At 37.0% G+C, this 16,875-nt stretch overlaps 1 protein-coding gene across 9 annotated transcripts in view; it reads right to left on the bottom strand.

The window, feature by feature from the left end:
- The window catches only part of TRIP12 (thyroid hormone receptor interactor 12), an 80,732-nt gene that overhangs the window by 3,950 nt on the left and 59,907 nt on the right, over positions 1-16,875 (bottom strand). For 7 of the 9 annotated variants that reach the window (XM_027650399.1, XM_027650397.1, XM_027650403.1 and 4 more), the window contains 18 exons: positions 16,694-16,794; positions 16,404-16,578; positions 15,861-16,002; positions 14,734-14,925; positions 13,883-14,034; positions 12,369-12,541; positions 11,848-11,921; positions 11,539-11,738; positions 10,837-10,964; positions 10,392-10,543; positions 9,793-9,935; positions 8,357-8,513; positions 7,227-7,325; positions 6,591-6,705; positions 6,138-6,292; positions 5,441-5,605; positions 4,091-4,255; positions 679-792 (listed from right to left, as the gene is read on the bottom strand). In XM_027650399.1, the coding sequence (XP_027506200.1) occupies positions 679-792; positions 4,091-4,255; positions 5,441-5,605; positions 6,138-6,292; positions 6,591-6,705; positions 7,227-7,325; positions 8,357-8,513; positions 9,793-9,935; positions 10,392-10,543; positions 10,837-10,964; positions 11,539-11,738; positions 11,848-11,921; positions 12,369-12,541; positions 13,883-14,034; positions 14,734-14,925; positions 15,861-16,002; positions 16,404-16,578; positions 16,694-16,794 (2,602 nt within the window). The remainder of the gene's footprint in view (positions 1-678; positions 793-4,090; positions 4,256-5,440; positions 5,606-6,137; positions 6,293-6,590; positions 6,706-7,226; positions 7,326-8,356; positions 8,514-9,792; positions 9,936-10,391; positions 10,544-10,836; positions 10,965-11,538; positions 11,739-11,847; positions 11,922-12,368; positions 12,542-13,882; positions 14,035-14,733; positions 14,926-15,860; positions 16,003-16,403; positions 16,579-16,693; positions 16,795-16,875) is intronic. The other 2 variants (XM_027650402.1, XM_027650405.1) reach the window with 1 other exon arrangement.

The following is a 16,875-nucleotide window of genomic DNA, read 5'->3' as shown; positions in this document are numbered from 1 at the left end:
AACACACTGTTTCAGAGCATGCTTTAATGTTTGTTCTTGAAGTCAAAGGTATAAGTTTATAAAGGTAAAAAAACCCTCAAAGTACAGTCTTCAAATAGACTCCTTAAAGGGAGAATAATAAAACATTCTCTCTTCTAGTCCAGACAACCATAATTGCAACTCAATTCAGTCCACTTAAGACTGCAAGCATTTTACAAGGAAATTTATATGATGGTGGTGAGAACAGGGTAAGACAAACTATCCTTATTCTTTACCCCTTCACCTGAATCTCTTCTTATTGTCTAAAGCTTTGTTAAAGAGCTGAATACTTTTCTTACTGTTTTCATAGAACATCTAGGTAGCATCCACATCTGTGGATAGCTACTCAGAGGTACTGCAATACAAGGAATTAGAGTATCCATGCCAACACAGAGAGCATGCATATATAAATTCAGGCACTTCTCTCAGAAAAGCCGGAATCACACAATTTTAAAGAAAATGGAGCTGCTCACAAAAGCATTAAATAATTGACCACTGAACACAGAAATCTTAAAGTATGCAATTTCAGGGACACTGAGTTTTACTAATGTGCATTAGAAAGGTAATGTCATCAACTGTCCCAGATGCCCTGCACACAGGCTCAGACTGCCCATACACAGATAAGGTTACAAAAACCTCAGCAAAACCACATTCACCAACCTCCTCAGGGTAGAAGTATTGAAGATGACTGAGGGGAAAGACCGATTCAAATCCATCTCTGAAGGAGTCAAATTGTCTGGCAACACCTTCATTTAGTGCCCAGAATATAACCAACTGCAGGGAAAGAAAAAAAAAATAAAAAGGAAAAACCAATCAATTTGAACGAAGGAAGCATGGAATGACCACAACTGTACAAAAGGGTACAGCTGCAGGAACAAAATTCCAGAAGTCTCACCATACACTCACTGGAGTTTCAGCAGTTTGAACATGGATTTATGGAGCTGCTCTACAGCATTGCCTCGTTCTGCTTTCATTCATAACTTAGATTACCCTAAACATGGAAGTCATGCAGAATTTAAACAACTTATTTGCCTTTGTTTTTGACTGAACAAATAAACAGAATTCAGAATAGCTGGTTAAAATGAACCTGCAAACCTGAACACTTACTATTTTTAGAAGCCTAACCTAGGTGTTCTCTCTCTACACCATTTAAAATTCAGTAACTGAAGCAGAAATCCTTAGGGCATCATTGGCTATTATATTAGTTCCCCCACAGAAATATATGGATCCCTTTTCTAATACATAGTTTAAAAAAAGTAATTCTACCCTGTTTGATATATTAAGTAGCTTAATATTACACGAATACATGGGAACAAAAGAAATACCTTCCTTTCAAGTTACAGGGATATGGTTAAGAATCAGAATGCAAAAGGCAGTAAGACACTGGTCTGGGTTTTTTGAGTGCGATTCTTCTGTTTTGTTTTGGTTTTGTATCTGTAGTTACTCCCTCAATATTAAATTCACTTCCAAAGTGGACAGCACATACTAAAACAACAATCAGTGGGGGGAAGGAAGGGAATATGGCACAAACAAGATGAAATTTCTTTTAAATAATCTCCCACAGGCAGTATTGCTCTATTAAATTAAGAAATTATATTGTACCGAGTTCATATTCTTTTGTCAGTCAGTGCTTTTGATGATTACATTTGCCTTATATACCCTCAACTCTAGCAGAAAACAAAGGCTGGTTGTAAAAGATATGTTGTCAACACAGATCTACTAGTTTTAAAATTTGTTAAAAGCTCTGACATGTGATCTTGATTAAAGTTATCTGCATATGAATGTGATTAAAAACTCTACAAATATTGCTGGACTCCTGAAGCACGTATTTAACCCTGTCCCAGTTACTGAAGAGTTACTTGTTTCAGAAAGCTCTCAAGTACAAAAGCTCATTAGGATCTGTTGATAAGCTTTCCTACAGAAGGGACTGAATTTCAGTTGTGTAAGATACACACTCCTACTTTCACACACCACATTTTACTCCTGAAGAGGACGGCAGGAAGCACCAGCAGCACAGAAAGCTGTTCTGTAACACAGAACATTCTATGGCTATTCTAACAGCACAGTTGCTTACCTAGAATTGTGATTACTTTTTATGACCAAGAGCACGTGGCAAAATTAAGCTGCACTGTATTTTTGCAGATTCAAAGAAAAGATCAAATTGCTAGGCAAAAAAAACTACACTATTGAAACTTTTTGTTCACAAATTTAGAAGCAGTAAGTTGGCCTCTTTCTCTGTAGTACAGGGGAGAAGGGGACAAAAAAAGAAAGAAAAAAAAGAGAATAAAGTCTTTCACTATACTGGTAGCTGAAGTAGTTCTGCTTTCTGATAAAGGCAGCTCCTGTGGGAACTGTCCTTTTGGGGAAAAAGGGAGGTGGAGGGTAGAATGACATGATGACAAGAGAGGCATGAAAAGCAACAGTAGGATATTCTAGCTTTATTGACTACTTTTAATGTTAATCCATGCACAGGATTTTAATGAAAATAACATTTTCAAGAGCAGGACAGCTGACCCACAGGGAGCTGTTCAGGGCAGCTGATAAATAAACTGTTTCTAAAACGCAATTCATCATACTTGTGATAGAGAGCACACTAGTTCTCTCTGAAATCTTTTCTATTTCCTTCACATCAAGTGTGCAATGCTATAAGGACAAGGACAGGAAAAACTGCACAGGTGTCCTTTAAGAAAATAGTTCCAAAAGTTTCTTAGAAAGAAGAGGAGGGCAAGCTTTCTGCAGTAATCTGCTTTTCCTTTACAATGCCAGAGGCCTGCAATAGGACAACTACAGGACACGTGAGTTGTCTGCAAGCCTCTCTCAGTGTATCAGACACCTAATACAAGTTACCTGCAAAATGTATGAAAAACAGACTTGAATGAAACTTTTCTCAGTAAATAGAGACTGATAATTCTGTTTCTAACCAACTGTGGTACTTCATATCGTCCACCTGTTAAGTCTGGAAACAGCTTTATATACAAATATATTTAATTTTTAAGTGATTCTTGACTAGCAGAATTTGCTTTCAATAAATAAATACATGAGAACTGGATAGGTAACCATTTTGAACTGTAGGATGAACAGCAACTGCTCAATATTCAGTTGTAAGGATTACGGAATAACTTTGCAAAGTTCTCAGTTCACATGCAGGAGCTTTTATGACCCTTACTGAATTGTTTCTACCAAAACATCAGATGTGTTTTCTTAGTGCTTTAAAACTTCAGTCATCAGAGTGAAAGGGCAGCAAACCAACCCTCTCAGGAAATGCATTATTTAGTAATTGGAATACCATGATCTTTACCTCCAACCACTCATGACTTCAGGGGATAGCACTGCAAAGTTCCTGCCTCTCCTCATCTCTTCTCCAGGCTGTTTTTAACCTATTCCTTTCAAAACTTTCTTAGGGAGAAACAGTTTCCTACCTTTGTTCAGCAGTATCAACCTTCTGTTTTTCTATGCCTTCTGACACAGGAATAAATCAATACACAGGTGTCCTGTCAACTTATTAAAGCAATACTTCATCTTTTCTTTACCTATTACTTTTTATGGTTTGGGGTTTCTCGTGTCTATATTTCATGGGTTTTATTTATTTGTTTTGGGGGGATAAATGGTTTTTTATTGCCTTTTTGACAAAACACTACTGCTGTTATTTTGACTCACAACTGAGCTGATGTTTTCTTTGAGTCCAAAAAAGTTACACTATTATTATAGCAATTCAAAGGTTAGCAGATGCTAAATTACTATTGCTAACAAATTCACTACTATAACCCAGATGTGGGAACTTGTTAAAATGTTCTGAAATTCCATAGCTGAAATGAGTCCACTTACAACACTTTCTCCAAAAACCCAAACTTCTGATGACTTAGTTTTTGTACTATAAAATTTTCAAGTCAGGTGCACTGACTAGGATTCAAACAATTTTTCTGTAGTAATTAAACTTGTACAGAGAAGAAATGACCAGTAGGAAAATTACTGCAGTGCCTAGTTCATGAGAACGAACTGAAATATATATGGAAACAAACTACCAGGGAGCAAGAATAAAGGGAATTTTAGTCCTAGGTTTGCTTTTACATACTCTGAGATACTCCTCTAAATTGTGGATGGTGACCGGTGTATCTTTCCCCCCTTTCTTCAGTTCTATATTGGGAAACCCAGGAAGTGTGAAGTCCAGCCCTAGATCTTCCACTGAGCAGCCATTCATAGTCAGAGCCTCCAATGCATACTGTAGACTTTCTTTGGTCTAAAAAATTGGAAGTGAAAACCAATGAGAACAATTCATTCAAATTAACTCATCCAAAAGTTAAGCAGATGTTTCTATAAGAATATTACCATTAAAACTGTTACAGTACTCCTTGCTTTCCTTCCATAGTTTTCATACATAACAGTAAATCAAGACAAACCAAATAAACCAGCTTAATGGATAAACTGGAAAGATCATAGGAGTACACTTTTTTCTAGCAATTTTGGGATTACTTTGACTTCTTGCCTATTATGTATCTAGAAAATACTACTGCAAGATAAGGAAGCGTGTAACAGGCTAAGGCTCTTAGGCTACATGTTTGCCTTAGAACAGTTAACAGCATTGAGATTTGGCATGCATACTGACATTTTTCAGCCTTCATCCATCAAGTTTCAGGTTTTTCAAACTCTTGTGGGGAAATTAAAGGTGGTGACAAAGGAGAGATAGTGAGACAGTGAGGTGAAGAGGAACAAAGACCCACAAGCTTGCAATAACTTCACTAATAACAAAGCAGATGTATTAAGAGTATAAATTAGGTTATTAACTGCTACCTTCTATTAACATCGGATGCTAGAAAAAGCATGCATGCCAAAGACCTTTCATCACTATTCTGCCACAGTGAATTGTACTATTTTCAGCTAAAAGTGGATAACCTTGAGAAAGACTTTTCTGTATGTCTAACAGAACCTGTACCCTCATGCATTATAACAGTTTACACAGTTCTGCATACAGCTCTTCAGGGTAGGAGGGGAAAATACCCCAACACAAAAGGCACTTCTAAGAAAACCTGAAAATTTGACTAAACCAATTAATAAAGCCAAACCTTTTGAACGCTCAAGAATCAAGGACAGATTTTTTTCCTCTGATATTTAAGTTGGTTAGTCTTTTCAAAGTGAACCAAAAGAGAAGTTAGGCAAACACCTGACAGTTTTACAGATTTCTAGACTGTGTTTAATCACACAAAAGAATCCTATAACGTATTGCTCGTGCTAGGCTTCACAAAAAGATTGTTTTATAATTACTAGCCACTGATCCAATAACATTAAAACTACTTTGCGTTAGAATGAAGTAATTATCACTATTATCATCAGTATTAAGTCCTATCATACACTCTGAATTACTCCTACTTTGTAAAATCCAAATGTGTGAAACTGCACTCTTCCATTCTTAGGGTAACTTTCCCACCTGTGTTTTATCCTGTTCAAGTCTTTTCTTTTGTCTCACAATATCTTCAAGGTGATATATTGATTTGGCTACTACTGGATCAATACTGAACAAGTCATGTGATGTCAAGGAAGTTTCCTGTCGCAGCATCCACTTATAAAAAGGAAGTCCAAGAGGAAGGTCCACCTGGAAACCAAAGCACTGAACTGTTTAGTATTGAACTGTCTTCCAAAACTATATCTTTTGCTATCTTATCTCTTCACTAGACCTAGAATACTATTTACTATTTCGTCCTTCCAGCACACACCAAAACACCGTGTCTGTTTTTGCCTCAGAAATTTACAGTTGAGAAAACACAACTGACTGCTTAGTGCACATTCATTAAAAGCAATCAGCAAACTTGCAGCTTGGAGAACAATAAGCCCAAAATGATCTTGAAAGAAGACTGGATAGAGCCTGCAACATGTGCCAGGTAATGGCTTTTCCTTTTTACACTATGGGCTCAAAAGCCACTGTAAAGATCTTCAACATATGCTACCCTCTCCCCCCTCAAAAGTTCAGCTGCATCCCTGTCCTCCTCCCCACCCTCCACCAAACTGCACTTAATTCTAGAGCTGAAAGCAATACCATTAAACTCTTAACGCTTTTATCGTTCAACACTCAGAATTACTATTTTAATTTGACCCCTTCAGAATCATATTTTATACTTTATTCTTACCAGTCTAAAATCCATGATTGCCTTGGCCATTAGTTTTCCCAGAAAGCGGAACTTCATTTTAACTTTTGCAATGTGAGCTGGCTTGGCTGTTCTACCAAAAGGAAGTGCAAAAAGGCCTTGAAGGTTATGGATATACTTGGTACCTTCCTGGCTTCCTATTGAGGAAGGAAGAAAGAAAGGAAAAGAAAATGGTTCAGTACATACACTTCTAGTTTCATTCCAGACTCAAGTCTGAAAGTGGCAGACAGTCATAACCTAAAGCTTCTTATAAAACCCCCCCACCCAAACAAAACAAACAAATAAACCCAAACCCAAAACCCACAAAGATAATCACACTCTATCTTGAGGCATATTACCAGGCCACAAACTGAGGTGCTCTTTACAAAACTAAAGTCAGCTTAGAATCAACTCAATATTAATCAATATTGGTAATTCAGACAGTAGAGCAATTACCTTTTGGATTGGCTAAAGTCACTTCTTCTCCCCTCCAAAGGCCCAAGTCTGCTCTCTGTAGTTCCTGAGATACAAGTGCATAGAACTCTAGTGTGGGGCCTAGGCCTGTGCCAACCTTCAGGGGAAGGAGGGTGAGGGGAAAGGAGGGGGAATGAGATAAATAAGTAAATAAATTAGTCCATTACATCAGTCTGAATATCAAAATCTTTACCTTATTTGCTATAAAAAAGACTGCACTGCAAAAAGCATCTAAGAGAACGTAACTACGCCAACATTTACAATACGACAGAGGCAGCTTGGAAAGACCACATGTAAGAGGGAATAACAGTGGAATAAAAGTATTAACCACCTAATTATCATATTATAGAGGAAATGCACACAGTTGTTTGCTTAAGAGTTAGAAAAAAACATGCTCTGCAGAATAAGATTGATTATGAAATTCAGATCAGAAAGAGCTTCTCCAAGCAACTAAAAATAACAACCAAGTGGATTAGGGGTAATTAATAGATAAAATTCTGTAGCACCAGCAACATGAAGGAAGAAGAGTCTGACCACGTCATTCTAGGAAAGTTGTAGCTATTTTGCATTAATCTTCAGTAAAAAGGGGTTAAATTAGACTGCATTGATAGTACTTACTTCATTCTCATACTGGATTTCCAACATGGCTCTTGAACTGCCTAGATCCTGCATCACAGATTCTGCCTGTTTCAACAGCTCATCTCTGTTCACAGTGCGCTACACATTAAAGAAGTTTTAAGTAGTGAAATTATGTCTTTAAGTCCCAGCACCCAAGGCAGTTACAACATGAAAAAAGTCAGTTATGCAAGGTTTTCCACCCCATGCCAATAGTTCCACAGTTCAACAATTTGTAAGCTTATACTTTGATAAAATAATTCTTGCTTCTATATGAAAACTGTTCAGAATTAAAATGCTCCACATAAAATGAAAAACCAATGCCTTACAAGTGTGTCAGTATAACTAATAGGTACTACTCTTGCCAAGAATCTGGCAATAGGACTGTAACATACAGAGAAGTGCTGTCACATGATGTTGTATACCTCAAACTATTATAGGGAGAATAAAACAGAACTACGATACTGAAACCCAAACAGAAAACCCAACACCACCAGGATTCATACATGTTGGAAGCTATATTCTGTTTTAACTTGGTTCTCACGTCTCTTGTCTTTTTTCCCCCACAGGTATTCAAGATCATACAGCATATACAGCAGATCTTATTTTAAGGTAACATCTCTCCAGACTCAAGGCAGGCATCCAAGACTACCTCAATTTAACACAGTTACAGCTTATTATGCTGTGAAAGGAGGTTTACCTTCCACAAATATTTTTGTTTATTCAGGTAACACTTAAGGGTCTAAACTCTGCTGCTTGAATTCTTCTGAAAAAAATCAAGCAAAGCAGAGGTTTACAAGCTAATATGTAGAAATATCACTAAATGTTTCGTAAAACTCAGCCTTCATTACTGGAGCATAGTTTCAAGAATCCTGTGAGGAGCCCAGCTGAGGATGGAGCCGGCTGTAAGGGAGCACTCGCCATCCCGCAGCCCCTCCTGCCACCTCGTGGTCAGCGCTGGGAACACACTGAGCTTCCTGCTCGGGGGCTTTAGCGATTAAAAACCACCTCCCCTCACCGCTATACCACCAAAACCTCCAGCTTCACAAATAAATCTTCCTCACATTTATATTCTTAAAGACAATATAAAAATAAGCAGATCGTCCATTCCATTTGAAACAAGATGTACTTACTTTTTTCCTGTCCAGCCGTGGTGCCACTCTGCTATCCTGAGAATCCGACTGATTGATTTCTGGATTAGTATCCAGTAGTCTTTGCATGGCTCGATCACGATCGAAAGCGGTTACATAAAACAGCATTTGGCGGGTATCAAATGGAAAGAAAAATGGGCTGTAAGGAGCAATGGATTAGTTAGCTGTGTTCCATGTAGCATCTATGACTTTCATTTAGTTTAAAACAAAACAGAAACGTAGTACGCCTGCAATTAGTGCTTTACTATACACTGTGGTGAGAGCAGCCTCCATGAAGGAAGCCTTCCAGAACACACTTTAGGTTTAGCTACAATGCTTACGAGCAAGAGTCTAGAGAAATGCAATAAACGAAGGAGCCACAAAAAAATTCTAACTCTTCTTCAAAAATAACTCAAAATACTTGAATGCCTCGGCTATGCAGTTTACATCAGAAAATAAAATTCCTTGTTCACAACTGTTTTATTTTTACTGAGTCTAATGGATCAAAGATTTTAAGAAAGTGGCTCCAGCTCCTGTATTTGGCAGTGGGAAGGCATGAGAACCTGCTTGCAGCAGCACCAGTATTCTACCTTCCACCATTTCCAAAATATTTTAAATAATCTGTAAAAGACTACCAAAGAAACTTAATTTATCACTTCCACTATTCTCAAAGGCATGTGTATGTTAACTGTAGTTCTCCAGTAGCATTTAAGTGAAAAGGCAGTTTTATGGAAAAAATACTGCTATAGATGTTTGTATAAGAATATACACTCATACTCATCATCTATTATCTGGAATGTTTATGAAGGACTTTAGAGATCTTATTTTAAAAATGAAAAGCCAAACAGATTCTCTAGAGTACGTATTTCCAGTCAGTTGTCATCAATGTTGTTGCAATTAACATGCTTGAAAAAGCCAAGAATGTCAATTCTGGTTCCTCATTTTTTCAAGTGCAAGAGCTTTACAGCTTATACTCTGTATCAAGATACTAAAAAGTACTATGAATACAGCTTCATAAAAATTACCTTGAATATTTTATCAATAATGATAAATATATTTTCCTTTGTACCATAGCGAATATGTCATGATAAATGCAGTGGTATGGTAAGAATGCCATTAAGCAGTTTAACAGGAGAAAACCACCACCTGAATAAACAAGTACCATAATTTCAATGAGAAAACTTAAAATTGCTCAGAAACTCCCATAAGAAGTTGCCCAAACTTCACAGCTAGTCTACCCCTTAGCAGGTGGCTTAAGTTATGCAATATAGGTGTAAACATCCATAGGAGTGTCACTGATGTAACTTGGCAAGACTTCTGTGACAACATTTTACCCTCCTCTGCCACAAGAGTTTTGTAACGTGTGATGCATTTGTGCTGCCCAGTCAAGAGGCCTACTCAATTCAAATTAGAGACACTATGCAGCAAATCATCCATACCATGTTTTCCCCAGTTCTGTCAGCCAAGTTGGTATGTTTCCTGTCATAATGACCAAAGGATCCTGAAGCTGCCTGTTTGCTTTTGCTGTCAGTTTGCTGTTGATAAACTCTGAGGTTGGAATTATCTCCTTGCACACTGCATTCTGTGTTAAAGAAAAGCAATGTATTTCTAGTTAGAGAAATGCTGAAAGAAGTACCAAGTCTTTATTAAGACATCTCTTTAATGCTTATAGTTTGCTTATCATCACAAGAAAAAAAAAAAAAAACTTTGTCATTTTGGCCATCCAGAGTCTAAGTCATGAAAGAAGGACTCAGTGGAGTTTTACTGCTCGTTTTCTTTTCAGGAATAATGTTGGATTTTGAACCTAAAGAAGGAAAAAGCACAAGAAGTGTCTCCAACACACTATAGAGAAAATACGGTCGATTATAAGAATTTACTGCCTTTGTCTTATCAGGAGTTAGAGAAACATGCAAGGAAGATTACAGTAATAATTTGCATTATTCCATCGTGTTGGGGGGCAGCAACAGGGGAAAAAAGTTATTTAAGTTGTTTGAGGACATTATTATGATGAAAGGGATTTAAAAAGTGCTTTACTCACATCATACAAGTAATACCAGTATCGACTGATAGCATGTAAAACTCTCAAAAGAAGAATAACATCTAATGAGGGATCTTCAAATGTTATATTTTCAGGTGGAGTAGATATGAGGTAAATTTCCAGAGGATTTAATACCGAAGGGCATACACCATCTAGCAGGAAAAAAAGAACATGTTAGCAAAACAAATCAGTTGGCAGTCTTCCTAAGATTTAATTATTAGGAGTCTAGGTAGTATTAGTCATGGCATTCACTTAGCTACAACAGTTTAGTTAAACAAATCAGTATATATCTTATTTTTAGTTTTAATACACAGATTAATATATGTTTACTATTCTTATACTATGCTTGCTTTAAAAGAAACACTATGGTGTCTGTAAACATTCCTGTGAAATTTCTGCAAGGAAGGGGAGGAAAGCTAACATATTAGCAAGGCAACACACTCACCATGCCACAATTCATCATGTTTTTTAGAATTTCTAGGGGAGGTTTTTGTGGGAGCAGTTTGTGCTCTTCCTCTTTTACCACCAACACAGTCCTTATTACCGTCTTCATCCTCCCGCACAGGTTTGTACCTAAAACATAAACAGAAGTTAAAAATACATTTTTGAAATGCTAACTAACACGGAAATGAAAGCACTTATGAAAGTGTTAGTTCTTTGATTACCAGAATTCTACTTGAGTAACAGTTAAAAGCAGAAAGGCAAGAACACTTGCATTTGGATATGATCCAGCCTTTGAAGGTAGGCCCTCAGAAGCAAAGTTTGTCATGAGGGAGAAAAAATGGGGACCCTTCGGCTCTGTGAACTGGAAGGAGAAAAGCAGAAGGTATAGAAAAAACCCCAAAGTGACTGGGGTCTGGAGGGGTGGTGGTTGCTTTTTCTGTTTGTCTACTTTTTTCTTTAGCACATTTTAAGATTAGAAAAAGACACTGCTGAACACTGAAATGTCAGGCACAGTTGTAGGTCAGTGCTCCTCTCAAAGTATGGCCAGAGAATACATACACCTGCATCCCAAGCACATCAGGAAATTCAAAAGTCCACAGTTTTGGAAAGAAAAAGAAGAAAGACAGCTATATTCCGATTTTCTTGATGTATATACATTTAGGAAACTGGAGAAGTTATTCCCTGATTTCTCTAGGCAACTTACCAAATGGTATGTGTTTTTGTCCAAATCCCAGCTCTTCCTAATGGGTTGCTTTCATCATCTGTAGATTCCCTCTCCTCCTCAGATTGCAAACTGTACTGCCTGACTGCCTGATACACAGTCATATTGTATGGCAGCAAGTGATCTCCAATGTAAAACTGCAGTCTATGTCTCACATTCCCTGAATTTAAGAATTGAGCAGCCTGAACACAACAAAAAAATACCCATTCAAGTTAGGAAACATGTTGCACAGCTTTCTTTAAGCTTCTCCCCACACTGCTCCCTCACCTTGCTCCCAGACCAAAAGCTTACCAAAGATTCATCTATTTCTTCATCTGACCCATCATCATCACTGTCTTCATCATCTTCTCTAACTCTTCCATAGCCTGAGGCAAGAGAGAAGAAAGATTTCCTCATTAGCTTTTTTTACATGAAATGTGACAATGCTCTGATACTCTGACTTTTATAAATTGCACTGCTTAAAATCATTCCAAAATGCATCAGTTAAAAACAGTAAGATTCAGAAGTGCTAGAACAAATTTCACCAACATCTGGCATCAAAACTGCCAAGCTACAGCCAGTCTGACAGTAAAGTAGATTATACTTCTGTTAGTATTTTGACTGAACTGTTTACAACATGAAACAATTTGTCCCAGAAAAGGGGAAGATTTTCTACAGTCTTAAGTCTCCTCCCTGTGAGCAAGATATATTTATTTATAGGTGCCTCCCATTTGTCTTCAGTGTAATCCCTCACAGGTTTTTATGAACTCTACACTGACAGTAGCAACTATTTCAAGAAGCAAAACACAAGTTACAGTATAATATATAAATACCTCTAACTACAAGGTATCTTTCAATGGCTTGTACCAAAGCCAGAGGATCAATCTTCACAGGTCCACCTTTCCACTGTTTCACATTAGCACAGTCTGGATGTCTTTGCAGTTGGCATTTTAATTGATGTGTATTGAAGAATTTTAAAGCTTGGGATCCTCTGTTAAGAGAAAAACTCAAAATAATTTGTGAAAAAAGTTGCTACACAAAGAATCTAATAACTATAATTGCATTAAAATAGGCTTATACATGCATTTACAATTTCACAGGTTCAGTGTATTATTTGTCAGACTATTTCTGTAAAAATAACTTACTACAGTTTGGACGAATAGCTTAAAAGTTTTCTTCTACAAGAACACCAGAATTCAAGTTGGACAAAATCTGGAAGTTACACAGATTAAGAGAAAGCCTAGCCTGAAGTCTGGTTACAATGGCCTATACTGACCATCTCTGAAATCTGCAGTTGTTCAGATTGTCAGCTGATGCCACATGAGATTTAGAGCTGTGTTTTCCTGCAGTGCAATAAGGATCAGAAATGGGCACTTCCTTCCAAAATGTGAGTATTCATTTATGTTTTTTTCAATAAGGACCTGAATTTTAATGTTAGATTAATGTTACAGTTCGAGGTTCCAATTCATCTAACATAATGGATGTTATGTCACCATAAGTGACAAAAAATCCACACTAATTTACTACCTGAGACATAGAAGACTTTTGGCATTTCTAAAAAGAAGAGCCTTCAAAAATTCATGTTCAATGCTCCTCCTCTCCTAATTTCTACATAGTCATGAGAATATGTCTACAATCAAACTGAGCTTTTAGCCAGCACCAAAAAGTACTTGCAAAACTTCTTTGCAATTTGTACTAAAATAGATTTCCTAACTGTGATACAAAAAATGAAAGCTAGTGTTGATATACCAAAGAAAAGCATAGATAAGAAATTGTAGAAATAGGTCTTTGGTCACTTAAATTTGTTACATAAAGCACAACTAACAAGCTGGATTCCAAATTTATTCTCTATCTTAAGACTCAGGGCAGGTCCACAGCTATTTTAAACTATGTTGACAGCCAAGAGTTATCACTCAATCCATTATCATGCTAGAGAACAGAACTTACATGAGTAACAAAGTTTAGCACTGTAATACAAACTCTGCAGTTTAATGACTTGGTTAAAAACAGTGTCCCAGCAATAAATAGATGGTTTCTTCCCAGTGTTTGTTACATGGGGACAAGGAAGACTTTTGAATTTTTAAACCCTTAAATTTAGAGACCGCATTTAAAGTTACACATCCACCTCCAATCTAAGTCAGAGAAATTTCACAATGGTAAGCAAATCTTTGGTTAACTATTCCATCTTCCACTGAATAAGAAAGCCAACTGTGTAATCACTTCTGTCTTTAACAGGGTCAGAAGTTTCTATTACTTCCATTACCTCTTGGAGGATTTAGTGTTATTTAAACAAGTTTTGGAAAACAACAGCTTCCAACAAAACTGTTACCTGAGCATTAATCCTTACCTGCTCCCTGTTCCATTTCCACTAGGGAAGTCATGCACTTTAACAGGGAACTGTTCCATCTGACTGAGGCAGTTGTTCATTTTATGGACTAATGCCAACAAAGGTGCATTTTCTAATGGCTCTAATCTTCCAAGGGGCTCTTCTCCAGGAAGCTGAAATATAGTCCAGTCTTTTAATTATGTGCCTGAATTAATCCATCTTAAATAATTTATACCACAGATTATTTTAAAAAAGGGAAATTAGGAATCACTGTTCTCACTGAAAGCATCAGCAGTATCAGGATGACTAAATGACACATCACAACATTATGAAAGACCTGTTTCAAAGAACATACTTTTCTCTCCTGGTTTCAATTGAAATGCCCTACAGATTTTAAGCATTCACCCTTAGCCATGAGCAATAAGCTTTGTGGAAGTTGTAGTTATCTACCTTCCTCTCTTCCACTTGAAATTTATTCCTTTAAAAACAGGACACTAGTTTCTTGCAGTATTTAGGACTAAAAAGAACAAGTGATAAGATTACTATCCAAACTCTTTTCATATCAACTTCTTAAACGACAGAAACAACTTGTAAGTTGTTCAAGACTCAGTTAATTGGCCATTTTGGAACTTTTTCCACTGCTGTGTGGAATTTTCTGTAATTACAGTGTATTTGAAAAAGTTCATGACCTATAAAGACTTAGAACCACGTGAAAGTTACAGTGCTATACAGTTTAGGCATAAACAAACATTCCTTCTGTACTCTACCTTTAAAATAAGGTCAACACTGAACCTTCTCAGATGGTTTTTTGAGAAAGAAACTTTGAGAGAAAGACAACTAAGAATTCCAAAACAAAAAACAAGAAAACTTACCGGAGAAGAAAAAAATACATGAAGAAATCTTTTCAATCTGATATCCCTGCTTACAGCATCTTTTTCACTTTTAGATGTCAAATAAAGCAGCAGTTGTTTAACAAACCCACTATGCTGGATTTCAAATGAGGAGACATCGGACTCCGAGACAATGCTACGGATTTCTACAAGGCACTCTGTTCCACCATCCACCTGAGAAACAGGAAGGTAGTGTTTTACTATGCAGGTACTTAGGGCTTAAGAAATACTATTTTTCCTTCTACTGCATGGAACAGCTCTAAAGGGAGGGGGAAAAAGGGAAAGTCCGGAGTATATTGTAACTTAATACAAGCAGCAGCGGGGCAAATAATCTGAGGATAAGCACTTCTCTGTTCAAGGGGAGACATTACAGGCAGCATCTGCATTTTCTCTATTTTAAGAGAAATGTGAGGTGCCATTTTCGTCTCACACAAGGTAAAGATGAGCTCCAAACAGGTGGGTTTTGTTTTAAAAAATAAATAAACACACACACATACATCCCCCAGAAAAAGAAAAAAACAAAACAAAAACAACCCCCACACACACAAAAAACACAATGTACAAAAAAACCCCAAACAACTGGTATATATTTTACATGACTTCCATGTGGGAGAAAAGAAGAGAGAAAGTTACATATTTTAATGATTGCTTAGATCAAAGTACAGAAGATGGCTCAGCTTTTGAGCTACTTCAGATGTTACATGTTTAGACCACCTATCAAGGATCACAACTGTTTGAAAAGCAAGGCTCAACCTCTTGAGATGCTCACAGATTTGCCTCAATCTGTATTTCTTCCATCACTTTAACAAAATGCTACTTCCCTCTTCATCCCCCTCCACCCCCAAAGTTCTTACTACAAACTGTGTTGCTCTTTAGGTATAAAGTCAACCCAAACACTTAACTTTGGAACTTTTAAATTTGAAATAAACTGCTATGTAAGTGACATATTGCTAGGAATCAAGAATATCCTTGTTAATACTGGTCTTTTATCATAAGTGATGTGTGTCAGAGCTTATATACTCATTCCAAAAAATGACTCCAAGTCATAATGAGTCATAAGTCCAGTCAAGAAATGTCTCCCCACTCTAATTAAGTTTGCCATTTCTAACCTGGAGGTTGAGTTGTTCAGTTGCAGTGCAAAGTCTCTGTAATACATTTAGTGCAGGATTGCTTCCATCCATGTTTTCAGAGCTAAAATAATGTTCTACAAATTTATGGGCTTGCTCCTTAATCCAGCCCTTAATTTTTTCTCTGTAAAGAAGAACACAAAAGGCATTTGGCCACACTTAGCATTTCCATCACCAATACTGCAATAAATACAACCAGAGTATGATTTTCTCCATGTTAAACAGCAGTCACAGACAAAAACTCTTTGCTCTTACTCCAATGCCATAAAGTTCTTTTCTCTACAGATCACTTTTTGCATCATTTTTCTCAGTTCTACAATTTTTCCCCACCATGCTACTTTAAACTACTAAGAGGTTATTTTCTCTACCTTTATTTCTTGATTCTTTTTCCAGAGTTATTTTAACTGTGGTTGCACTCAAACTTCCTTGTTACATGGTATGTAATCCTTTGATGCCTTATCACAAACAGCTGCACCTCAAAGTTAACATTATGTTACAAGTACTTTGACTTTTTTGTGTGTGTACCTGTTATTGGAAATGGTATCCTTGGAAGCAGCCCTTGCAAGACCACTTACTCCTGCTGTTCGTGCTGGTTCGATATTATTACTGTTGGACTGTGTGCTTAATCTTCCCCATGTTTTAGGATTTAAACTTGCCAAGAAAGAAGATTTAGGAGATTGAGTAGTTGTAGGGCTTTTAGCTGGAGGAAGTAAAGACAAAATTGAGAGTAACAGGTTTGTTACAGCTAGCACTTTCGGCAGCTTATAAACTTACTTTAGAAGGAGATAAAGTATCACATTTTAAGAATTATTTACCTTGATTGTCTACTTTCTCATCATCTCTTGGAGGAGAGTATTTTGGTCTCCTTGGCCCTCGTTTTGGCAGTCTTTTCCTCTTTAGAACATCACTGAGTCTTCTGTCCAAAGTTAAAAATAAAGAAGCATGTTCCCACCCATCATATTCACAGACATACCCATCTCTTATTTTAAGATGCATC

This window comes from Corapipo altera, unplaced genomic scaffold (genome assembly GCF_003945725.1).
Source record: "Corapipo altera isolate COAL_440 unplaced genomic scaffold, ASM394572v1 54, whole genome shotgun sequence".
In the NCBI taxonomy this organism is placed as follows: Eukaryota; Metazoa; Chordata; class Aves; order Passeriformes; family Pipridae; genus Corapipo; species Corapipo altera.
The sequence above is the reverse complement of the archived record's forward strand: the minus strand, read 5'-3'. Positions and strand labels throughout refer to the sequence as shown.